The 25,829-nt window shown below is 39.0% G+C and overlaps 3 protein-coding genes across 5 annotated transcripts; 2 read left to right on the top strand and 1 right to left on the bottom strand.

Annotated features, from left to right (window-relative positions):
* Positions 1-1,664: 1,664 nt before the first annotated feature.
* si:dkey-45d16.4 (scaffold attachment factor B1) lies at positions 1,665-6,638 on the top strand. Of its 2 annotated transcripts, none has more exons than XM_051384247.1 (7): positions 1,665-1,821; positions 2,621-2,743; positions 3,130-3,271; positions 3,393-3,501; positions 4,015-4,105; positions 4,871-5,056; positions 5,437-6,638. In XM_051384247.1, exons 1-7 carry the CDS (start codon positions 1,785-1,787, stop codon positions 5,562-5,564), a joined length of 816 nt encoding a protein of 271 aa, XP_051240207.1. In that variant the 5' UTR covers positions 1,665-1,784; the 3' UTR covers positions 5,565-6,638. The 2 variants fall into 2 exon arrangements, with proteins under 2 accessions (XP_051240207.1, XP_051240206.1); XM_051384246.1 differs by having other exon boundaries at positions 1,666-1,821; positions 4,868-5,056.
* A 1,056-nt stretch (positions 6,639-7,694) lies between these two features.
* LOC127354346 (phosphoribosyl pyrophosphate synthase-associated protein 1) lies at positions 7,695-20,984 on the top strand. Of its 2 annotated transcripts, XM_051384224.1 has the most exons (11): positions 7,695-8,418; positions 11,695-11,747; positions 11,880-11,946; positions 12,860-13,032; positions 14,275-14,390; positions 14,544-14,599; positions 14,814-14,959; positions 16,141-16,182; positions 18,487-18,557; positions 19,453-19,599; positions 20,418-20,984. In XM_051384224.1, exons 1-11 carry the CDS (start codon positions 8,261-8,263, stop codon positions 20,574-20,576), a joined length of 1,188 nt encoding a protein of 395 aa, XP_051240184.1. In that variant the 5' UTR covers positions 7,695-8,260; the 3' UTR covers positions 20,577-20,984. The 2 variants fall into 2 exon arrangements, with proteins under 2 accessions (XP_051240184.1, XP_051240185.1); XM_051384225.1 differs by lacking the exon at positions 16,141-16,182 and having other exon boundaries at positions 7,697-8,418.
* A 2,721-nt stretch (positions 20,985-23,705) lies between these two features.
* Positions 23,706-25,385, bottom strand: LOC127354361 (GTP-binding protein Rhes-like). Its single transcript, XM_051384255.1, has one exon. It carries the CDS (start codon positions 25,136-25,138, stop codon positions 24,512-24,514), a length of 627 nt encoding a protein of 208 aa, XP_051240215.1. The 5' UTR covers positions 25,139-25,385; the 3' UTR covers positions 23,706-24,511.
* Positions 25,386-25,829: the final 444 nt, after the last annotated feature.

Raw genomic sequence — 25,829 nt, 5'->3', positions numbered from 1 at the left:
TTACTTTACATTTATACTGACAATTTTCCAAAAGACATGTTGCAAATATTATTAGATTGATTTCCTTATCTCCAGTTAGCCTTTGTTTTGTCTCCATTCCAGTTCTGTATTGTAAATGGTATGTAAACCTGCAGAAAGATTAAACAAAACAAATATTAAAAAGTCACAGTTATAGTTATATAAAAATAGTTGTACGGCTGTAGTTGCCTCACAGAAAGTGTTATCCACCATGTCTTTGTCACCAAGCAGCTGATGTCTGTGTAGGTTATGCTCAGATAGAAACTCTCTGTGGGTTTTAAAGCTCTTTACAACCATGTCCATACCACCAGGCCATCTGACCACAAGCTCAAGGATAATGCAATTTGCAGTCATAACACTAATAATAAGATAAAAACATCATTTTGGAGCAATATTTTTTATATGTGCCATATGGGACACCAAGAAACAGTAATCTGGATAAATTCAGGACTTCATGGTGACTGCTGGCTCCCAGAATAATTTATGCTCCATAAGTTTTTATCTGAGTTGTTGTAGGGGAGTCAAAACTTGACAGTCTGCATATTGATTGATTGGCATGTTAAGTGGAAAGAGAAAAGAAAGAGACTTCTTGCTCCCCTTTCTTTTTTTGTACTTACGTATGTACGATAAAATATATTTGTATGTGTATGCCATCTTGTGGGGATGGTGGGAAAATAGTAAAAGCAATCAATGCAGAATAATGACCCCTGTGACTGTTGTACTATTATAAATTATATCATTATTCTGTCCATGTACATTGAGAGCAACATAAAACTGGAGTTATAGTCTATGTGTACAAACACCTGGCCAATAAAAGTTATACTGATTACATTATTATTACTCGTACATTGACATAAAAGCAGGATTTTATGGCTGTAGTTGATTGTCGTGGAGCTATTTTTGAACTATATTTTGATAAGACTGCAACAAATTACTATTTTCATTATATTTCATTATTATTAATCTTCTGATTATTTTCTCCAATAATTGTTTGTAAAAGAAAATCTGAAAATAGTGAAGAATGCTGGCACAATTACCCAGAGTTCAAAGTGACACATTCACAATGCATTCGATCGTTCAAACCTTAAAATGATTAACAATAAATTAAAATCATTCAAAGGAAAAGCAGCAAATCCTCAAACCTGTAAAGCCAGAACCATGAAATGTTTTACATAAAAAATGAAATCATTATCAAAATAGTTACTAATACGACTAATTGTTTTAGCTGTACTTGGGTTGGGTAGTTTAATTTATAATAAAACATTATATTTTATAAACTATTCATATGTTTTGAGTGTAAAAATTTAAATTAGTAAAGTCTCTAAAGCTGTCAGATAATTATAGCAGAGTAAAAAGTGCATCATTTCACTCTAAATTGTAGATTGTAGTGGAGTAGAAGTAGACATCAAAAGACTTACTTTAAAGTTGTAGTTGTAGCACAGTAGGCTACATGAGTAAATGTACTCAGCTGCATTTAGCCACTAATTACCCATGTATCCATATCCTGGTGGTTTGGGGAGAAATACTGAACAGTGCTCCTCACTCAGTCAGCAGTACTTTTACAGCGGGGTACTGACTGAACAGTTCTCTGGCGCCATCTTGCGGCCGCACCGAGTAAGCGCAGCTACAAAGTGAAGCACGGTGCCTCCGCTTTGCCAGACCCTGATTCTCCGCCAAGTTGAGTTACACGTCAGTAGGGAACCTGTACTGGTGAGTGGACGTGTACAGCGCGCGTCAGGCGGTTCCCGGATGCACCAAACAGAAACATGGAACGGGTAGTGGTGGAAGTGCCGATCAACAACGGTGAGATACATTACCACCTGCACGTCTACCGCGCCGTTCAACCACTTATATTAACGTGTCCTAAACGGCATTTTGGTGCTTCTTTAGATTCGTGCACAAATGCTCCTCCTCCTCTGACGCATAGGTTCGGCAGTGAACGTGTTGCAGGCTCAGCAGGGCTACCAGAGCTTTACAGGCCATTTGTCTCGTTTTCTGTGTGTGGGGATTCTTGTAGCTGCAGGCTGCCGTCTGCTTGTACTTGTGCGCTGTGACAGAGCTACTGTCACCTGTCAAACAGCAGTTCTGCTGCTGTCACCACTTACCTCTGCACCAAAACACAGACCCAGTGTATTCCCCATCATGGCTGTTTAATTATATGCATAGTAATAACATGTAATTACATAAGTACACAGTGATTGTAAAAGAATCCACTGAGAAAAATAGTCCTCTGCTCTAGAATATAGGCTATAATAGTCCCTATACTCATCTAACATAGATCAGTTCAACCACTACCACTTGCAGCAAGGAAGTATAATGGTTTTGGTCCAATAAAAACACAGGGTTTCCTAGGTTACAGTGGGTTCAGCCCCCTTTCTCTCTTTCTCTCTCACATATGTCCAGTTGCACTTGATATCTCCAGTGCTAATAATAGTTGTGTAATTATAGGATATCATTTATTTATTACCTTTTAGTGAAGGTCAGAGTGGTTCTGAAGCAGACCCTCTGTGTGGACAATGGTTTCATTATCTAACCTCGCTGTGTTTCAGCACATTCTAGGCTGCCTCTATTCTATTCAATTATGTTCTATTCCCAACTTCAGGTTTTTCCCTCGCTGGCCCTTCCACAACGCCACGAAAGCGACAGGTGCGTTTTTCAGCACGGCATGACATCATCCTTCTGCGGGAGGTTATCGCACAGAACCCCTTCGCCTCAAAAGAGCCAGGTCAGTCCTGTTTCTAAAGGAAACAGAAAGAGCTGCGGTTCCTGCATAACAAATGTGGACAATGAGTGGTCAGTTCAAAATATTTCTAGTGGACCTTGAATGACATTTAATCCAGAAAACATTTAAAGAAGAAGGATCTATTGACAGAAATGGAATATAATATTTATAGATATGTTTCCATTAGTTTATAAAAAAAAAAACCCTGAATATAGGTATTGTTGTGTTGCCATGTTTCTACAGTAGCCCAGAAAGTACAACCCGAACACTGGAGGTAGATAGGGCCTTTCACATTTTCATTCCCTATGTCTGTGTATTCATGCTGGTTACAAATGTCCATTTTCTATATACTGTATATTCATGTGTGTGAACTCATTCATCTTTATCAGGACGGATCTGGGCCCGTGTGGGGGAGATCATCACTGCAGCCCTCCAAGATGAAAACTTTGAGGTGGATGCCAGGCGGTGTAGGGAGAGGACCATGCTGCTGCTAGACTACTACAAGAAACAAGACTTTCCCAGTCTGCGCAGGTTGGTTCTTTCACTAGCACCCACATGATGGATGAAGTAGATGTGTGATGACTTGGAGATGTGCTCAGTCTTACTAAAAAGAAACACAAGTTTATTGTGTATGTGTTTTTGGTGAACTCAGGTTTGGAACTGAGAGGTTGTATGCCCAAAAGGAGGATCTGCTCCATGAGGTTTTGGAACTGGAGGCTGAGAAGGGGTTGCTGGCCAGTGGGGAAAGCACAAAGTACCAGGTGGGTGTCAGTGGTGTCATGTTAGTAGGGAAGAGTACATAAACATGTGTGACACCACCAGGGTAAGAAATGTACTTTCATTGACTCTGTAAGTTACAGCTTCTATTACACAACTTCATGCTGCAGTTTATTTATTTTATACAACAGTGGTACTTCTTTTTCGTACAGACATTGTTCTTAGCCACAGATTAAATTTAAGTGTACGATTTCTCACATTTATCTGAGCAGTTCAATAGATTTTAATGTTCTCTGCAACTACTTGGTCATTTCCTCTTTCTTCCTCCTGGTGGCACTTAGTCACAAGTAAACTGACACTATTACTGCTCCTACAACTACACTTTCTGTTACTACTCTTAGTACTAGTGTTTCTTTTACTGTAACTTGGCACTACTATTGGTAACACCTGCTATTATGAATATAGTTTCTGCGGTCATATCTTCATTTCATTTTCTCATAAATTTTTTTTTATGGTTGGAGAAGTGATAAGTAATTGTATCCTCATCTTTCCTATAGGAGGATGAACTGAGAAAGCGAGCCATAGAAGAACTAACTCTACCAGAGCAAGACAAACCCAACGTCAGTATCACACAAACACCCGCTGCAGGTAAAAACTGATTCAGAGCAAAAGACAGCAGCTGTCACTTGTTTAACACATAGTTAAAAGATAATGTATTCATTATTGCCTCCAGTTATTTCTACAGGTATGTTGTATTTGAGGTAGCTACTATATTGTGTGTTTTTAGTCACAGCACACCATTCTCTTTAATGATGATGGGTTTGCACATATGCAACAAATTCAGTTTATTTTGTCATAAGACACTGGTTTTACAATTTAACTATCTGTAATGCAGTGTAAACAAAAGTGAAAGTAATGAGTTCAGGTTCTTCCTTAAACGGAATAAATGATCAAGTCATTCAGCTAATAGAAAACAAATTTAAATCATACAAAATCTGTCTTTAAAAAAGTCACCTGATGTGGTCTGAAAATGTAGCTTCTTTTTTGTTTTGTTTTATTGAGAATAAAGGTTGTAGTCAGCTTGGATGTTTCGCCACATCTCTAATAACATGTAACTCAGATGTTTCTTTATGACAAAAACATAGACAGACGTTGTGTGGATAGCACAAACAGTAGTAAGATGCTTCGGTGGACCCTACGCTGTGATTCCAAATTATTTATTTTCTGACCTTACCCAAAATTTTCTACAGGGGAGTGTTTCCAACTCAAAAAACAGACTTTGGTGGAGCTTAAATCCCTCAACTTCAACTCTCAATTTCAAGTTGAAGCCTGTATAAGCAAGTATTTGCCCTCAAGTGTGTCACTGACTGTTCCCTTCAAAAGTCTGTACATTTGAACATACTGTCACAGCAGAACCAGAAGAAGACCGCGAGGAAATGGCAGAGCTCTCAGCAGCGCCCATGGCCAAGCGGCCCTGCCAGTGCTGCTGCCAGACGTATTCTGAGATTCTCAGCTTCCTGGAGAAACGCTCAGAGGCGGAGCAGCGGCTGCGAGAGGACGAGCTCGCTCTGCGCCGGGAGGAGCTAGAGATTCAAAGGAGTAAGATTTTCACAGTAGTGAGTAGTGAAGTGTGATTTTGTGTGATTTTCAATGTAAGGGGGTTCAAATATTTGTCATGTTATGTGGATAGTATCATCTTGCAAAGTGGGTTTTAATTAGTTTTAGAGCCACAACTTGTTATTAGAGTTATCAGGGCATCAATTGTAACTACAATAGGCATTAAATCATGTCTGCTGATGCAAGGCCATTTATAATGCAAGGCAGTTATAAATGTCAGTTGAAAAGGATCAAAGTTTTCTTTGCTTATCTCATAATAAAGGAGGAAATAATTGCTGTATATGCTCACTGTTGATGCTGCCATTATCCTCAAGGGGCACTGAATTACAGATTTAATTTCTCTGTTTTTCTTTTACTCTCAGGTAAGATTGCTCTGGAGAGGGAACGTCTGGGAGCTGAGAGAAAAGAGAGGGAACGGAGATTTGAGCTGGAGAGCCAAGAGAGGCAGGTCATCTTGGACCTGCTAAAAGAGAAAGTGCTAAAAGGCTGACAGAGGAAAACTGTATCACCTGAATTTTAATGCCATCTTTAAAAAAAAGAGTCAAACATGTTATACAGAAAAAAAAACGTGGTCGACTCTAAAAAGAGGAAAGAAAACAAAGAAACTAGAAGTGAAAAGAACAATGGTTGTTGGTTGTTGGATGTAGGTCAAAGACCTGCTAACATAACCAAACAATCTGATCAAAGAAAGGAACAGTGAATATTTGAAATGGAGGAGAGTAATGTAAGATGTGCAGTTGCCTTTGTCGAACTTAAGTGAATACCAAAAGAGACATAAAACTGCTGACAGTGTTTAAAAGCTGCAATATTTGCCTAAACTAGCTGCTGATCCATATAGATGGCAACAGTTCCACAGATCCCACAGACTGCATGAGGATTTAAAAGTGCTGCAAATACTGGAGCGTCATCTAAGAAATAGCATGCAGAAAAGGGTGCGGTTTCTTAGGTGTGATAATACACTGAGCCAAAACTGGCTATGGACAGCTGTGCCAAGTTGGTCTGTTGCACAAAAGTGGATAAATGCAGTCTTAATGTGACGCCAACAGCAGTATGTTTTAATGAGTCCTGTTCACAGTGTAAGGGACACCATTCTTGGTTCAAAGCTGTATATTTAGACATTTAACATTAAGGTTATAGTGCAGCTCAAGGTTTTTGAAAACCCTGTAGCATTAACATATTAATGACTTTACATGACTTTACTTCTTTTTCAATGTGAAGACCTTTTTGATTAAAATAGAAGTAAAATGATATTTTAGTGACCCACTGTACATTGACTGGTAAGCACTTTTACACATATTTTTACTGAAGTGATTAGGTGTGTTACATTACTTTTGCTATAATGTGTCAACATCCTCATTATGAATGGTTACTTCCAGATGTCATACTGTCATGGGTTAAAGTTACAGTATTACACAAACAGGAGCACTTTATGTTCCACTGATTTACAGGGTGTTTTTTTTCCTATATGTTGTTCATAAAAATTATTTAAATTAATATGTTATTTTTCCCCACAAGTCCCCACAACATTGCCCATGTTGTATAAAAAGAAATCATTTAAAGCCAAGTTTGTGTGGGTTCATCACATTGACAGTATATATAATCACGCTCATCATCACCATCATTCAACTTACAACAAAGTGTGATTGCACATGACTCCAGCTGGCTTCCAGCACTATGTGGCCGTTTATACCACATACAGCTTTATGAATTGGTGATATGTAGATGTGCACATCTACATATTATCATAATAAGGTTCCCACTAATCCAATGAAGCTTAAAACTGACTTTAGCATGCTAGTATTTTAAGCCTGTGTTAAAATCCTCGGAAGAGCATTGGTGGAATGAACATTTTTCAAGTAGGATATGTGCTTACTTGCACTATAGTTGAGTATTTCCATTTCATGTTACTTTAAGATAAGATGTTCTTTTATCGATCCCCCGTGGGAGAAATTCAAGTTTGACACAGCAGCACAGGGGAAATGTAGTGCAAAAAGTGTAAAAATATAATAAAGAATAGGCCTACTAACTAAAAATATTAAAAATAAAGATATAATAGAAAATATAAAGACCATAATTAAAATATATACACCATATGCAGTATAAACTACATTTTTACTTTACACTTATCTGCTACATTTCAGAGGAAAATACAGTAATATTTCCTCCACTACATTTATCTGAAAGCTTGGCTAATTCCATGCTACACCCTTTCACCCAGTCAGATTTTACATACTAAACATATGATTATTCTATCCATCATTATCATTTATCATTAATAATGCACCACAAATGTGACAACTACAGCACACACTCTGCACAATGGGCACTTTTTCTATTTTGCTGATAAATAATTGAATGCAGTGTTTACTTGTAAACAAGTATTTTACAGTGTGTTTACTACTTCGAACCACTGCCTGTTTCTTGCTACATGTTGAGCTGCCTGTAGATTTGGGTCAAAACAACTTTCTCACCGCTTTTAGATCGTTGCGCTTTAATTTTAGGTCACACGAACCCCAGGCGCTGATTGGTCGGCATTATATCATTCTGTCTGTCCCTGTCTCTCTGTCGTTACGCTCTAGTCTTTGATTGGTTCTCTTCAACGTCACTCCCTCTTTTCATGCACCCAATGAACGTGTGCTGGTGGCGTCTTTTCCCCTGCTGCCACCGCATTGCTACAAAGTTTACAGTAGCTACATTTGAATGCTACCGGTGGAGTTTTGTATTTACAACATTGTTACAGCGCCCTAGAAGTTTTTTTTTTGGTAACATTTCAGTGCGTCTTCATGGTAAAATAAACCGGTGTGTGTGTGTGTGTCCTGGAGACGATGAGACTCAGTGGCCCGCATGGAAACACAGAGCTCAGCTTTCCATCTGCTGTCGATGTAGTCCGGGGTTTTTGTGTTTCTAGTTGTGGTTGTTGACTCGCTATCAACAGCACGAGTGTGTGTGTTGCTCCCACGTTACCAGTGGAGCATGTGCTCTCTGTTATTTTAGGTTACATACAGGGTTGCGTTACACAGCTGCAGTGAATTTTGTATTTTCTTACTTAAAGATGGTGGTGGCAGTGTAAACTACGCAGAGTTTAGATTTGAGTGTGAAAGCTGCTCCTCAGGTAGGCTAATAACGGACGAGTTTGACGATCTTTGTGGGGGAACAAAACACATCTCACATTGACTCCAGAGAACAATGCCTATTAGGCGTTTTGGGGGTCACAAGTCTCTGGTCTCTCTCTCTCCAAAGCTGTCGTATGGTTACAGGAAAATGAATATTTCAAGAACTGGCTACCGTGTTTTTTCTGCCAACTCCACCACCGCCTGCACCGAGCTAGCCAAGAAGATCACAGAGTAAGTGAGGTTTATACAATACCATCATGATTAATGTCATTTCATCTTTTGTAATTTTGAGGATTGGCCCATTTTTTTTACCTCCCATGTACCCTGACAGTGCACCTGGGAGTCAAAGCTGCAGGTGAAACTGAGGCCGCTGGGTGTATATTGTTTGGAATGTAATGCAGTGAAGTTAGGCAAAAGCCTACAAACAAACAAACAAACACTGCATATAGGCTAACATAATGGTTTGATGCCACAGGGCAGGGGGTACACTGTAACAGATTAAGTGTCTGTACTAAGGGAGAATAAACATATACTGCAAAATAGTTTAGTTATCTGTTGTTTGTCTGATTTCTAACACTTTTAGCTCGTCACTTGAAACTGAAACGTATACCCTTACAAACAAGGCTCAGCATCAATTTATGATATAGTGCTTTAGGTTTAAGTGGTCTTAGTGCGTAGGTTGTTATGGACACAGCAACATTAGCCCTACAGCCCTAATTTATCATTGTCAGCACACAGATCAGCTCCCGCCTCCTCCATGTCTGGCAGTTGATATTGAAGTCCCCTCCTTTTCAACCAATCAGATGCTAGGACATTTGCCCCCTGAGAGGCCACGTCAGAATGATCTAATATGACTTAACTTTCGGAGATATTGGTAGGGACTGCTTCTGGACAGGTGTCACTTCTTTCTGTTTAAAAATGTGATCTAAACCTGGCTATGACACTACCTTTAGGGCAGCACTCAAAAGTAAGGATGTCCTGTTGTCCTGAGAATAAAGTTTCTGGGACAGTAAAGCAATGTATCATTACAAATAAAATTATTGTGTGTGCAGAATATATAACAGAGACACAATTGTTAGACGTTCAAATTTGACAAATGAGGTGACCACAGCTCTACATTACGCCACACAAGTGCTTACGCACACAAAATCAATCATTGTGTTGCCAGTTCAACTTTTGCGCTAGATTTAGTGACTTTTCAGGCTTTCTTAGTTACATTATTTATAAAAAGTGACTAACAACAAATTCAGGAAAATGTGAGAAATATATTCAGTTATATTGTAGTTCAGTCCCATGCATGCTGCTCAGAGTAATTGCAGTCCATGCCTTTTCTGCCAACATCGCCGGGGTCTCTTCCTCTCCTCTTGTGCCATATGGCAGTCAGCAGGTGTGGCACATTTGACCTTCTCTCTCTCTTTCTTTCCGGATCTCTGGATTACGGTGTTCCTTTAGCTTATATGTAAATAGTTAGTTTGAGCTTGTAAATATTTAAATAGTTTGTTAATATTCCCTTTGAAGATTTTCTTTTTACTTTTTGTACCTAACCCATTAATGTTTTGATTGTGAATTTGTGAGCGTTTGGCTAAATAATATTAATGTTCAAATCATGTATGTAAATTTGCACTGCAGTTGGCAGTGATCCATTTATTGATCCAACTGTTAAAAATGAACAAGAAACAGTAACTCAACCAATAACAAAGTAAATAATGAAAACTTATTGTGGCTAAACACCTCGGGTAATTTAAATGTTTTATTCAGATAAAAGTGCAGGGAACAACTAGCAGAACTTCCATGGCGGACCAGAGTGAGTCCGAGTTACTGAAATAAAGTAAAAACTAGTATATTCATTATGTAGAATGAATTATAAAACTTCAATTTGGGACAATGTTAAGTCAAGTCTGGGACAGTTGAAAGTAGAATTTGGGACAATAGTGGGACAAAAGGTTAATTTTGTTGACATGAATATGATGGAATTTTTGGCAGAAAATACTCAAATATTGGAAACTTCAGTTAGAAATCATTCAGCCTTCAAGTAATTGATCAAACCCTTGTTCTAGCATTCACTATAAGGCTCTTTTAAGTCTTAAGCCCTTTTTCCCTTAATCATCATTTTTTTTAAAAGTGTAATCGCAGATGAACAACATGTTGTGCACATACACTGTACAGTGAAGATGAAATATTTTGTTTTATTAGGCTATGATTAATTTTATATCTTGGCATAGAAGATTTAAGAGGACCTGTCAGTGAGAATAACTGCGATGAAAGGAGTGTACCGTGCAGAAACCGGTCTGTTAGGGGACTAAGCACGTCGCACTTATTGTACACTGGTTGGTACTGTGGCAGCCAGACATAATTTACTAGGCAGTGATTCATAGGACATTTAAATGGGTATTGGCTCAGTAGAAAAACAAGTGATACCAGGTAAGATTGGATGGAAAACAGGAAGTTTGTTTGTCAGTTTGTAGTCCTTATAAAAACACTGACTGATATCTTCTCTTGTTTCCTTGTGGAAATCAGGGAACCGCCCTTCAGACTGGTCAAACTTGTCAGACAGCCAAGTTGCATTGCTCAGATAGTGAAAAACGGCTTAACTTCCTCAGTTTGCACTGTTTGGCAACATTGCAGAACATTATTAGGGAGGCCAAGTAGAGTTTTCTTGCAGGGCAAAGGTTGAATTACAACATCACACAGAAAATGTCAATGAGTTCTGTACTGAATATTTACTCTGTGGTGCACGTGGTGACTGGGCTGTGGTTTAAACACCCCTGCAACTAAAGTCATCCTTTTTTTTTTAACCATATATTTCTTCACTAAATGTGATTAATAGAAGGTTGTTTATACCTTCTCCAAACTGGGTCTTTTGCCTTGATAGGAAAATGGATATATGAACAGAAATAATACTTCAAGCACATATCCCATATCCTTTGATTGTTCTTTTTTTATTTGTCTCACTTAAAGGTACCGTCATCATAATAAATGATGGTATTATGTCAAATATCGGAAGGTTGAGGGATGTAAACAGGCAGACAGGCCTGTTTTGTCTAGCGGGATCCCTGCTGACTGTCCTGGCAGAGACTGTCACAAAGCCAAGCTCTCACTCAGCTGTGGCGTGCTTTAAAGAGCCATCAAGTTCATTCTTTAATATTGGCACTGTTCTGTGATGGTTCGGTTTTCAAATTAACAGCATCATTTTCTGCCCAAAGCACAACTATGTTTATGATGCCTGGGCTTGTTCAGAATTTGACTTGATGCAACTAGACCGTTCTACATTAATCACTGTCAACTTAGTGAATGTTTGTGGCAAGTGTTTTTGTGAATGTTTTGATGTTTTACTCTTTGAAGCTGGTCTACTGAACCTTAACAGGCTTCCTTTATGGCTTCCACATTTTGTTTCCCCAGAGCCCCCCATCTACTATCAGCCCATTGTAATTCCTCAATTTCATATTAATGGAACACATAAAGGTGTGTGTTTTATATTTTTAACATTGATTTGTTTGTTTTTTCCAGACGCTTGGGTGTGGAGTTGGGGAAGTCAGTGGTTTATCAAGAGTCAAATAAAGGTAAGGCTGATGAATATCCTCAAGTCCCCAATTTCCCCAATTAATGTCCTAGATTAATGAGGTGTGCTTTAGGGTCTTCTTGATTTTGCACTTGAACCCACAATGATTGTGTTTTTGTTTTTTTGTTTTCAGAGACTAGAGTGGATGTGAAAGAGTCTGTCCGTGGACAAGACATCTTTATCATTCAGACCATTCCCAGGTGAGACACAACGGTGCTCTTGATGCCTTAATGCTTTATATTAACAAAGAATCATATCACTATGTGCAATGTGATGAACCCCTTCAGAGAAATGTCACCCAACTCTGCAACTCTACTGCCTTTTTTTTTTGCCTCTCTGTTTTGATTTTACAGCCTGTAAAGCCACACTACCTCTGTGGCCATTTCACTTTAACCAGTTGAGTCTCCTGTTTGTCTTTGTTAATCAGTTATTTGCTATGACGATGAGGTATGCTCTGAAAGATAACAGTTCACATGACAGGACTTCACATTTTGCAGCTTCCTGTACTGAGCGTGTACAGATCCAGCAGTCCACTGACCCACCTGTCTGAGATATCTGCTTTCAACAAGCTGTCGAGGCCAAAATGGCTATATCCAGTATCCTGTTACATCAACAGCTCTTCACCTTTCTAAAGTAGTGAAACTGTCCTAGTCATCAAAATAACAACCATCATGGTTGTGTATCAAAATCCACCACAGTAACAGAGTTTTGATTTCTTGCCAGTGGGGAGGGTGATTTAAAAATGTTCCGTCAACCAATCCTTTCTTACTTTCAAATGTTGTTCCTGAACAGAACTTTGTATCTAAGTCATGTTTATCTACACAATTTACTATTTGTTTCTTTCATAGGAACTTGATCAATTATTATTATTATTCTAATAAAAGGCCACATAAAAACAATGGTAGTCAAAACAGTTTTACACGGTTTACTTTATTTACAGAGTGGTTTATGGGATGATAATCTTGTAAACAAACATGACACTGCTGACTCATCAGTCACCATCAACATATCCATCTGCGCCTGTTTGGCTCAGACTAATTGCACACCAGCAGAGCACTTTAGTGGGTTGTGATGTCTGATATAGTCTCTTGAATTGATTGTGTTGTTTCTCAGAGATGTCAACACGGCCATCATGGAGCTGCTGGTTATGGCATATGCCCTGAAAACGTCCTGTGCCAAGAACATCATCGGGGTCATTCCCTACTTTCCTTACAGCAAGCAGTGCAAGATGAGGAAGAGAGGATCCATCGTCTGCAAGCTGCTAGCTTCCATGTTAGCTAAAGCTGGTATGTACTGTGCGTTGTAATTTCCTTTGTCATTATGTGTTATTCATACTGACTGAATGAACACACAGATTAAAGTAAAAAAACAGACTAATGTAGCAAGCAATCTGATGAATGATCGGTCCAAGTTGGATTAGTTTTGTTCCACTCTGGGTCACATGTTGACAGTCTGAAAATAAAATTCTATAGTATACGAAATGTAAGGATTCTAATTTGAAGTCTTCAGATCCAATCGCTGCCAGTCATTCTCATAAAAGCCTTTTGTTTATTATTTTGCGACCGACATTGGCACTGATCTCACCCGTTCTGAGGGAGACATACCCTCAGCTTTACCTGAAGTTAGCTTTGTTATATAAAGCTCACTAACCCTTACTCCCTCTGTAGTCTATACAATCTGCATTGCCTGCAGCTCCCCATCCAAAATCTCACCCACACTCCAGGCTTTTTTCTCGTTTTTGGCATTTTCAGCACAAATGTCAGTGCATATAAACAGTGCAAGCTGTCTGTTGCTGTCCACCATTGTCACTGGATTTATGGGATGGTCAGTGTGTTGTCTACTTTATTTACTCAGTCTTAAGGTTTATGCACCTACCTTACTGTCAAAGACAAAAAAAACCCTGTGCAAGTTGTTGGAATGTGTAGTTTGTCCTGTCGTTTCAGCTAGTCTTCAGGTTTGTCCTAAACTTTATATATAGCACATAACAGAGCCACTTGCCACTTTTCAAATTACAGTATGCAAGCCTGGTTGCATAATTTATGTTAGGGATGTGCTAAATAGTGTACCACATTACTTGTAACGTTTTTTTTTTTTTAATAATTTTTAAAAAAATAATTTCCCACTTTTATACTGAATACCAGATGCACGTTGCAAATGTCTTACTTCAGCATTTCCCCAGACTCCGCTTAGCAATCTATTTATGTGTACAATCATCATGGCAATTTATATTTTTCTACCAAAATACCTCTGTGGGCGCCCGGTTAGCTCAGTTGGTAGAGCGACCATGTACGGAGTTGCTGCAGCGGCCCGGGTTTGAATCCGACCTGTGGACCTTTGCTGTGTGTCATCCCCTCTCTCTCTGCCCCCTTTCCTGTCTATCTTCAGCTATCACTATCCAATAAAAACATTAAAAGGCCAAAAAAACTAAAAACTAAAAAATACCTCTGTAAGACCTCTATAAATTTGTGCTTCAAATACTGCAGAAATGTGTTCTGAACTCATGCATGTGTATGTCTTTGGTGTTGCAGGGCTAACTCACATCATCACCGTGGACCTCCACCAGAAAGAAATCCAAGGCTTTTTCAGCTTCCCTGTTGACAACCTGAGAGCTTCCCCCTTCCTCATCCAGTACATCCAGGAGGAGGTGAGGCTATATTACACTGTACTCTGGACAGTGTAGTGTCATAGCAATGATGGTGTTGGAACTAATTTATAGTCAGACAGTATTTATTCAGATATAAGTTCAATGGTCAGTTTGATTTTGGAGAACTGAAACTAATATTTCTCTTTTTATCAGATCCCAGACTACAGGAATGCCGTCATTGTTGCAAAGTCCCCTTCAGCTGCTAAGAGGTAACCAGAAATGCTGGGATAGTCAGAACCTGAACGTTCACATTTTCTAGTTGCATTCTCTCATTTACACTTCTCGTACTGTTGTAGTTTCTTTCTTTAGCGTTCTCATAGTGCATTCGTCTTTTCACATCACCACTTCTTTTTTGCCTTTATTTGTTTGTATGTGTATTCAGTTTATTTGACTCTCGTGTGTCTACGTGTTTGTCTATCGCAGAGCTCAGTCCTACGCTGAGAGACTGCGACTCGGGCTGGCAGTGATGCACGGAGAGGCCCATCAATCAGAGTCGGATATGGCTGATGGTCGCCACTCTCCCCCTTTGTCCCGCACCACCACAGGACACACCGGCCTGGAACTGCCATGTAAGGCACACATTGCGACTGCATGCCTGTTCACAAGTTTCTCTCTCTCTGTCGGTCTATTTGTGTTTTTCTGTAACCTCGGACAGTCATTACTTGTATACAAACAAAGTCGCTTTTTCTTTGTTTGTTTTTTTTTTTTTAATAATCAATACAAATAATATAACAAAAATTAGGATAATTGTTGTTTTAAAATTTCATTATGCATAAGAGCAAGGCATAATGACAACCGTAGACTAGAATGCAACTGTATCATCTGCAGGAATGTTATAAATTGTCAATGGCTTTAAAATGATGGAGTGTTTCCACTGCAGACGGGGGAACTTTCCATTCCTATCAAGGTTTCTTGGAGCTATTACTGCTAGCCACTTCAGATGTTTTGTTGGGTGATGTGGAGAGCTAAATTTCCAACAGAGCCATTAGAGTGCTTGAATTTTGAGCTGTGGCCAAGGTATGTGTCTCTAGCCACACAGAAAACATAAACCAAAGTTTTGTTCCCAAAATTGTTAAAAATAATAGATGTCTTGGGAGCTGTTTCAAAATACTTGTATATGTTGTCCTTTCCTTTTTCTAATACCTCTGAGTATGTAGCAGTACGAGGGCTGATCTTTGCTCACAGTTTCAGCCTCTCTTTAAGCTGCCTTAAATGGCCAGCTTAAGATGAGTAGTGACCATGCTGATCTTGCAGGCACACACACACATACTCAGCATGTTTCAGGTTAGACCTGCCCGAGGCATTGTTGTAGCCAGCTGTGAAATACCATAGGCAATGACAGACATTGCCTCTTTCTTCTTCCTCAGCCATATCTGTTTCTCTCCTCATCTAATCTTGTCCCGTCTGCTCTCTTTTCAGTTTGAATTTACCTTCTTTATCCCCCTCTGCTTGGAACTGTGGTTTATGTCAGCCATCTCTGTCTTCTCCCCAGCAGGAGTTGAATCAACACTCATTTCAGCCGCCTCTCTCTCTCTCTCTGTTCATGCGCTGATTATGTGAAATGTCAACTCATGGTACAGAAAGGCTTCTAACCACTGAAAACGGCTGGTCTGGGATTTCAACCCTCTTCCTCAGAAAAACGATGGACGTTTTTGGGCATCAATGAGCACTCTGTAGTGTTTTGTGTGTTTGTTGTATGTCTTAATGTGCATTAATATTTTCTGTACCATCCTATCTTTTGCCAACGCAGGCAGCAGACATCATGTCCCATTCCCTGGGATAGAGCTCCCAAGTATGATCATAACGCTTTTGCTTCCTGTTGATTGTTTATGCTTCACTGCATGAAATGTCAGAATGAGTTACTGAGGGCTTCCACTTCATTTCACATCTGGACTTTCAAGAATTTAAATGACAAAATCCTATAATAGGTGTTAATTATATCTGCCATCCTAAGGAGTAAAAAAGGGGAAATATGGAATCGGCAATGCAAAGTTAACTGTTTATGAAACCTATTTGTCTAGGAAAAGGAGAGTTGTTGCCCCACACCATGTAGAATCTAAATACTGTATACAAAGTATATCAGTATTTCCCTGCAAGTTCAGATCTGTGCATGTCAGCTCTCAATGCAGCAAAACTGTCAGCCCACTTTATTTCTGGCTCCTTCCTGGAGCTAAATCAAATCTGTCTTGAATATTGATGGCATCCTTATTGACGTAAGGCATTTCACACACTGACCCCAGCTTACCGCCGAGGTTATGAAGGAATTTAGGACATGCATTACTTTTTCCAGCTGCGTTCTCTGAGCCAGCACTGTGTTTTCAACAAGAGAACAGAAATTCAAGGGCTATGGTAAAACATCTGCCTTAAATAGGGGACTTTTTTGCAAAGAAATTTAGATTAGTGGGGGAATTAAATTCTTGGAACATGTCTGGCCCAAGTTTGTCCCCCCTACATATGAGGATATGCACACAGCTGACTGTTAAAGCCAACCAATTGTTTTGAGGACCCACAGTCTGTCTGTTTATGCTTTGATTTTGGCAAGGGAAAATACTTTACATGGTCTTTGTAGTGGGGAGCTGCCCTTTCCTAATACACTAAAGCACATGTGAATCATAAGATGAAAATTGTTTTCCCCAAAGTGATATTTGTTGGAAGCCCTCAGTCTCAAATCCTCTCAGTTGAAATTAATTTGGTTCTTGTTAAATGAAGCATTATTACTGGAGTGAGAAACTGTGATGTTAGCTGCTTAATATTAAAATTTAAGGGATGAAAAAAGAGACTAAAGACTCAGTAGATACATGAAACTGTATGTAATTAAATGGGTTAATCAACCCTGCTACTAGATTTAGGTTATGGAATTACATATAATGTGGCACACCATTGATTATAAAATACATAAAATACAGATTGTAGTTAATTACTTAATTAACATGAACATAATCATGCCAAGTAATAATATCTTTGCATGACTTTCACAATATTTAAAAAATTCTGCTAATGATTTCCATTTGCATATTTTTGCTTGATAAGTTTTGAGTTGTGGGCTCAGACACAGCTTGGTTATCTTTTCTTTTTTTTCTTTTTCTTTTTTAAAGAAAACTATTCAGTTTCTTGGTTTCCTTTCCAACCCAAAAATCCTTGACCATTCAAATATTTTGAAATGTTTAATTTTGCACAGAAGCCTTGCTGGATGGTCTTGTGATGGATTTGGGAATTGACCTCTAAACGTGCCTTGCTGTTGTTTGGAAGAAGGTTACTGGTATGGTCAGGGACTCAGTGTGGGGGGACCATACAAGTCAGATGTGGTGGGTTCGAGACCTGGATCGATTATTTCTTGAAATCCCTTCAAGTACGTAAAACATTTGAATGTGCATGTCGGAGTTGAGAGACTTTATTTTTGCAATATAATTATTATAATTTATTGCTCAGATCTGATTATGGTTTGGCTGTTTACATTATTTGGTAAATGTGGCCCATATCAGATTCCAGTGTGAACAGGTCACAGTCCTGAAGTGACACCCATGATGAATGTAGATCTAGAGTGACATGATTTAAGATAAAATTGTTCACACTGAGGTTGCATTGCAAGAAAATCTGACCTGTATCTGATCTGGACAACAACTGAAAATGTCCCAATTCAGAATTGAAAAGATCAGAAAGAAAAGTTATTCTTTTCTCAACATCAATATTGTACTCTGTTAAAGATAGTGTTTGATTAGATTGCAAATAATGATCGATCCTGGTCTGTGGTTTCTAAGTTCTACACCCACTTGTCCATCTACCTCTATACCAAAAGTAGTCACGTGCAGTTGCACCATGTAAAACCATCTTAAGTCTTGGTTTGGATTTAGACTCACCACAGATTTGCCCCACAGAGTGTGTACAGTGGCCTGCACTTATAGGACTGATGCTGTGGTAGCTGGAAAGTTGTTGGGGTAGAGCTTTCTTGCATGATGTTTGCAGGTTTTTAACCAAATCCCTTCTCACCAAATCTCCCTTAACTTTGCCTCCCTCAAGAATCCATTCCTGATCGGAGCTTCAAGACAGACCTCAACTATTCTCCATAAAATAATTTCCCTTCATCTGTGTTTTTCAGTGATGATGGCGAAGGAGAAGCCACCTATCACTGTTGTTGGAGATGTTGGAGGCAGAATCGCCATCATTGTCGTAAGCTTTTATATCATTTACTTTTAATAATAATTACTTTATTTATCCCCTTGGAATAGTAGTAATTATGTACGCACATGCAGGTCAGAGCATACACAGAAACGTATACACGTGCAGTTGATGTGGAGAGATGTGGACAGACAAAGCGATGGGTCTGCTGCAGTACAGCCTCCTGAGTTTTTAGGGGTTAGATGCCCTGCTCAAGGGCACCTGAGCAGTGCCCCCGAGGTAACACTTCAGCCCCAAGTCCACCTTTGCATTGACTGGTCCATGCTGGACTGGAATACTGGGCATTCTGATCTCCAAGCCAGGAACTAATGCCGCCCACACTTACTTAATAGTTAAATATATTTATATAATATATATATATAATGAAACACAGGATGTCATAAAACATCTGTATTCGAAAGATTCTGTGTGAGGAATGGCTTTAATTTTTGGCTAATCCTGTGTCGTAAGGAAAGAGTGAGGTTTTCACATATTAATCATCCAGTTAGCTTAGGTGGGGGGTTGCTTATGTGCAAATGTTTGTGACAGATTATTTTCCATTTGGCATTTGTTTGGTGCTTTACTGGTTTTGTGGGATTCAGAAAATGAATTGCTGAAGTGGGAGAGTACCACAAAATATCAAAACAAGGCCAAATACTTCTGGGGATTTTTGTACTAAACCAGATTCATGTTAGTCATGCCACTTCATTCATTCCATAGCCTAGCATATTTCAGAACTGTCCGGACCAGGATGTGCTGACCCAAAAGATAGAACCTCTTGAGAATCAGTTTTCCAGCAGTATGTATATATATATATATATATATATATATATATATATTTCTCTTTTTCCTTTTTCCTTTTTTCCCTTCTGCCGTCTGATGTTCAACCCTGTGGTCACTTTCTCAGGATGACATCATAGATGATGTGGAGGACTTTGTTGCAACAGCAGAAATCCTGAAGGAGAGGGGAGCCTACAAGATCTACATCATGGCTACACATGGCCTACTGTCTGCAGACGCCCCAAGACTAATTGAGGAGTCTGCAATTGATGAGGTAAAATCATGTGTGGATCGCAAACTTATGTGTCATCCCATCCTGTCGCTGACATTAACATTCAAAGGTGCTTGGAAAATTTGTTTTAGTATGTCAAAATTCGGACAAAGTTGACCTATAGCTAATCTCATTCATTTTTATTTTTTTTATTATCAGAAGCTTCAATAACCATAACCCAATCCCACCTGAGTACATGCACAGTCCATACTGTAGACCAGATCAGCATTTTACCTTCCTCCTCAAAAAATTAAAAACAATCACTTGTGCACATATTAGTCTTTCTAAAACAAAGATGTCAGTTTTGTGACGTATCCCATCATATTTATTTATTCATGCATGTATTGTCCTTCATGGTTATCTGGGGGCTTTGTTAATATCTCAGTGAGGTGTGAATCTAGAGAAAGAATGTAAAACTTAACTTATATAGTAATATGACTTTTAGAGAGTTCCTTCATTATAAACCTTTTCAAAAGCTATAGGGGACTTTCCCCTGAATTCTGCTTCTCAACAACTCTGTTGGTAAGATACAGTGACAGGACTGGCTTTAATTATAGGGGAATTTTATGTCATGAGAGGGAGGTATTGACATTAAATAATTACGTAAAGTTAGTTGGGGGTATCTTTATATGCAGTTATGTGATTATATCCTTTCCATGTGGCAAAATTCATAAGAAGCCCCATAGTTGGTCTCATAATTTGCCAATTTTAGCTTGAGAAGAAGTTATAGAGCTGCCCGAGAGCCTAGACTCTGTGCTGCAAAGTCCTCACAGGAAAGAGACTAACCAAAAGGCACTAAATCTGTTGTATTGCGCCTCCAGGTGGTTGTGACCAACACTGTGCCTCACGAGGTGCAGAAGCTGCAATGTCCAAAAATCAAAACTGTGGATGTCAGTATGATCCTGGCTGAGGCCATCCGGCGCATCCACAACGGAGAGTCCATGGCCTATCTGTTCCGCAACATCGCTGTGGATGACTGAGGCAACACACACTTACATTTACATTCCTGCATACACAAAGCAAACATTACCAAGTGTGCACACACACACACACACACACACACACACACACACACACACACACTGATGACCAAGAATCAAGTTTACTGCAGTTTCGGCTTTAATCTGTTGTTTCTCTTTGTTTTGCTGATAAACATGTTGACAGAAATTGGCTTTATTTACAGTGTTTCATACAAAGCAAGTCAAACTCTGCTTTATTCCTCTGATATGTTACATAGTGGGACTGTACAAACAATGCAAACTATTTCACTTAACTAATATATGCTTCCTACCATCTGAAAACATGAATAGCACAACATAATGTAATGTGTGCAGCCTATCAGTATGCTGTAGAGTTTGACAAATAAAAATTATTCTTGGGTGAGTAAAGTCCTGTCATTTTCTTTGAACCATGTAGATTTAAAGTGACAATTCGCTTGGATATATTTGAATAAATGCAGCGTAGCATCACAGCTGGCATTAGTGAGGACACACATGGTTTGCTTTTTAAATGTAAAATATTTCTGGAACTGTCCAGAAATGTACAATACAGTTGCTTCACACCTAAACCTAAACTTTCAGTAGCAGTTTCAGTCAGAGCGGAGGCAGCTTGACTTATGAAGCATGGAGAAGTATCATAAGTCAAGCTACAGTGTTCAGCTATAGTTAGATGAAAGTGTCTATCATAAATCCTGTGCCAAAGAGCTCTGCATTGAACAAAGTGTAATTTTATAGTTGCAGTATATTATACAGTACAGCACTTATCAGGAAACAGTACAGTGTAGGAAAAAGGTTTGGTGTAATGTAGACAGGGTGCTGGGATTTGATTGTTGTAATGTTCCGTGATTCTTATCTTTTATTTATTTTTTTAAGAAATCCTGCTTAATGGGTGACATACCTGACACAGAAGATAAATTAACTCATAAAGAACGAGTTAGTTGATTTTTGACCAGTTATGATTTAGCATTTACAATTATTTAATATGTACCACAGATCTGAAGCTCTTAACCACTGTGGGTATACAGTATATGATCACTGTTATTTGTGTACTAGCCTTTAAATTACGTTTTGGTTGATCTTTTCCAATTGTAAATAGATAGATGACTAATTCACAAGTGTATCTCACACATTGACCCGTGACCCGTAAAGTAGAGTAAAAAGATTGCCTGTGAGTCAGTCTGCAGTTATTTTTGATCTTCAACAGAGGAAGTAAAACAAAAAACAAAAACCTACATTGTAGTCATCTGAATAGACTAAAATACTACTTAGTTTATATACATACTGATGAAAATTCTTTACACAATTGAATAATCTTGCTGTGTTTGCCCAGGACCCTGAACTTGTTCTAAACGCCTCAGAGTCTCTTTAATCTGCTGAGGAGCTTTGACCAAGTCCGGGGGCAAAGACATTTGAGAAAATGTGTCATGAACATATGAATGGCCTCATTCACTATAACTTAAATCAGACCATTGAATGCTAATAAAAGTGAAATCAAAAAAAGTAAATCAAAGGTAGTGTATGTAAAATGACTACCCAAAAATCCTCAAATATCTCATAAATAATAATAATACATAAATAAATAAAAATCTACACCTCAGACTTAAATTCAAGTAGTACTCTGTGTTACGAGATGACAAATCCACACACCTGCCAGACTGTGAAGCTGCATGGCCTCCCTCCCCATCGCAAATGAAATAAAGTGGAGTGCGGAAGAATGTTTAAATGTGGATTGAAAGAGGAACTGCTCACAAACGTTTACTCGGCCACTTCCTCAAATTAAAACAGGAAACTTGGTTCAGTCTAATCTGATGGTGTGGAGTATGTAGGGGTAGTGGGGGGGCTTGGACCTGAGCACTTCAACTGTCTCCGCTCAGCAGGTTGCATTTAGGGGAACCGTGCACAGCTATTTCAGGAACTGTACAATGGTCCATTTTGTCAACCGGTTAAACGGGAGCTGAGTATTCAAATTGTGTGATGCTTAAGGGCAGTTCAGTTTGTTTCTCTTAATGCCGACTGCTGTCCCCTCAGGCCTGGAGCCAGTTAGAAGAGTTTAACTGGCAGGTCACACTTGCTCTTATCTTAAGTTAGAATCGTTTTCAGTCATCAGAAATATGTAAAGTGTTGCATCAGTTGTTTACTGTACAGCAAATGCTGTTTTATTGTTCACAAAAGCCAGCTTAAATACAATAGACCTCATCAAGCATTTATGTAGTCAGTCCAGTCACTCCGGACTGATGATGGACAGTAACATCAGCACACATTTATATTGTTATCAGAACACTGGTGAAACCTAGGAGGATAGAAACACAAGGCAGTGAGTTTGTGAGAGGACACTTCAAGTTACAAACCCAAGCATTTAAACTCTGAGATTTGAGTCACTGGGCTTTTATTTTATGATATAATTTCACAATTGTACTGTATGTTGAAGCCTCAATGGAGATATGATGATAGACACAATATAATAATGCTGTTACTACTGTAGTTTCAGTGAATGTAATGTAGGTTTTTCATCAGCAGATGGCAACAGAGATCTTAAAATACTGCAGGATACCAAAAGAAACTAGAACAACACAGTGAATACTTTTTGTTGCCATTCACTGGCTTATTTTGGCAAATTTTGGATCAAATGGAGCAGTAGATGTAATAGCAGAAAGCATGCTGGGAACCCACCCAAAGTAATCAGTATTCATGGTGCCCTCTTCAAAAAGATTTCCTGACCCGATGAAGAACACATCTCTCAAATGTAATTGTAAAAATCCTGTTTTAGGTGGAATAGGATATTATTCATAACTATTCCAGCTTCAAACGTGTACATGTTATATAAATGACAGCAGTCCTATGATACAGTACTATATACTGTAGCTATGAAATGGTATCTTGACCTTGATGTATTTTATTAATGTTGTTTTGTTTTATTTATTTATACATATTGTTATTCATTGCTGCACTGACTTGATTTCTTAAAGGCATTTACAATTTTTTTGTAATTGATGATCAATTCATTATTTACTTTGAATTACTTATACCTCATTTACATAATTATTTACCTAAAATGAAATAATACATAATGTATACATCTAGCTACATGAACATCAGTTTCACATGACGAACTTCACTAGTTGTATGCTTCTTTCTTTTATTACACATTTACATCCACATTTCACTTACATTTGTCAAATAAACAGCAAAATAATAACATTTGTAAGAATATGCCATGATAAAAAAATCGAATCGATTAAAAAAAAAAAAACAAGCTAAAAAAAACATTTTGAATGGTCATTTCGTCATGAAAAAGTGCATTTACAGTTTACATTTGCATTTCACAATTTTTTTTTAAAAAACATAAGAATAATGTCATGCTCAATGGCAACATTGGAATTGAATACAAAAAATTGTAAACATTAAGATGTGCTACAGGTGAATTATTAAATAAAAATACTTTACATGAGACATAAAACGTTTGCACATACCACAACATACACATATATACACACTTTCTCTCAGTAAACAATCTGTTAGCAACAGTCTTACTATCTGTGAATCAAGTGAACAATTTAATTTAAACTCCAAATCCTATACATTGATCTAAACACCAGCAGCATGTCACAAAATAAGCAGCAACAACATTACATGAAGTAAACAACTGAGTAATTAATGCATCTTCCTTCTTTCCCCTGGCAGTCTGTTCAAGTTCAGTCAACATTCACCTCTTCATGTTTCTCAGTTGTGAACCCTGAGGTGTCTCCATTGGGCAAGAATCTCTGATCTCAGTCAGCTCTTCACTTTAAACTCCCACTAACTGAAGTCAGTCAGCCTTTTCTCGTTCTCTCTGTCCAACAGCACTGAGTTGCACATCATACCCTCCATCCTCTCATCTCGTGTCCCTTCGTGAAACAAAGCTTCTCCTCCATCTCCCATTACGACAGAATACAGCTGTTAGTCTTGTTCATGGGCGGCCGGAAGTTGGTGTCTTTCGGAAAGGTCTCCCTGCGTCTGCGTAGCGCTGGGCTGAGGCGGCTGGGAAGGTTCGCCTGCTGCAGGAGCTCCTTGAACACCTCCACCACATTGGCATTCTCCTTCGCCGAAGCTTCCAGGTAGCTGTTGTTCCAATCCATCTCCACAGTTGACAGCACGTCCTCGTTGGACACCTGTCGCTCCTTCTCGCGGTCCACCTTGTTCCCCACCACCACGATTGGTGTGTACTTGTCCTCCTTGATCTCCAAAATCTCATCTCGGAGGCTCTTGACAGCCTCCAGTGACTCTGGGTCATCCACTGCGTACACCAGAGCGAAGGCGTCGCTGTTTTGGATGGAGAGCTTGCGCATGGCCGGGAAGGAGTAGCTGCCACTGGTGTCCAGGATTTCTACTGTGATCTTTACCCCACCGATGTCGTACTCCTTGCTGTGCAGCTCCTCCACTGTGCGTCGGTGTTTGGGCTCAAATGTGTCTTGGAGGAAACGTTGGATCAGGGCTGTCTTGCCCACTCCTGCTGCCCCCAGAAACACTAGACGCACTTGGGTTTTCTCCTTCACCTCCAGAGACATGCTGGGTTTTTTTTTTATTCTTGCAAAAAGAAGTAGAGAAAATGTCCTGTTCCAACAGCTGCTGTAAAACTGAAAATTTCACTAGTCACTGACTTCTACTTTTCTAAATAGTTTTTCTTAAAACTCTCCCCTTCCACTGTTTTTTGTGAGTCTTCTTCTTGTGCTTCTTTCCCACCTCCCAGTTTTGTTAAGTTGGCAGCGGCTGTCTGTCAACACTACTCAGTGTTGCTTGTTGGATGCTCCTCTGTGCCTGAATCCACACACACACTGCCTTTTATGCCTGTTTTGACGAGAGAGCTTTCATGCCCTCCTGCCTTTGCAGCCAATCAGCAGAAGGCAGCCTGTTGAAGTGTAACATCCAGGGAACCAATGATGGCAGAGCATGTAAATCGGTGTACGGGGAGGAAGGAGGTGATATCTGAAAGTGAATAAACAGCCAGCAGAGAGTGGAGATGGGGATGGAGACAGATATGAGGAAATCTCTTCAGCTCTATTTAGATTTTGTTCCAGCAAAGAGTTCAGTACCTCCAGAGTCTGCTGTTGCAGCATAACAGAGTCAAACCCATCCTTCCCTTGTGGTTGATTTATGAACTTACCTTTGTTAAACAACAAATAAATTCTGATTATTCATGCTCTGACATCCTTTTGTAGGAAATATGTTTGACAGGAATGCCACCTTGCATATCTGATG

The sequence above is a fragment of the Dicentrarchus labrax genome, unplaced genomic scaffold (genome assembly GCF_905237075.1).
Source record: "Dicentrarchus labrax unplaced genomic scaffold, dlabrax2021, whole genome shotgun sequence".
Classification (NCBI taxonomy): Eukaryota; Metazoa; Chordata; class Actinopteri; family Moronidae; genus Dicentrarchus; species Dicentrarchus labrax.
Note: the sequence above shows the minus strand (reverse complement) of the source record. Positions and strands in the feature narration are given on the sequence as shown.

What these genes read in the sequence shown, in the direction of transcription:
- si:dkey-45d16.4 (XM_051384246.1), top strand. Translation starts at nt 1,785, where the DNA reads ATGGAACGGGTAGTGGTGGAAGTGCCGATCAACAACG. An exon ending in GGAAGTGCCGATCAACAACG is followed by an intron (nt 1,822 to 2,620) that starts GTGAGATACATT and finishes TCCCAACTTCAG; the next exon opens with GTTTTTCCCTCGCTGGCCCT. An exon ending in GGAGCTAGAGATTCAAAGGA is followed by an intron (nt 5,057 to 5,436) that starts GTAAGATTTTCA and finishes TTTTACTCTCAG; the next exon opens with GTAAGATTGCTCTGGAGAGG.
- LOC127354346 (XM_051384224.1), top strand. Translation starts at nt 8,261, where the DNA reads ATGCCTATTAGGCGTTTTGGGGGTCACAAGTCTCTGGTCTCTCTCTCT. An exon ending in TCCCCTTCAGCTGCTAAGAG is followed by an intron (nt 14,600 to 14,813) that starts GTAACCAGAAAT and finishes TGTCTATCGCAG; the next exon opens with AGCTCAGTCCTACGCTGAGA. An exon ending in GCAGAATCGCCATCATTGTC is followed by an intron (nt 18,558 to 19,452) that starts GTAAGCTTTTAT and finishes TCACTTTCTCAG; the next exon opens with GATGACATCATAGATGATGT.
- LOC127354361 (XM_051384255.1), bottom strand. Translation starts at nt 25,138, where the DNA reads ATGTCTCTGGAGGTGAAGGAGAAAACCCAAGTGCGTCTAGTGTTTCTG.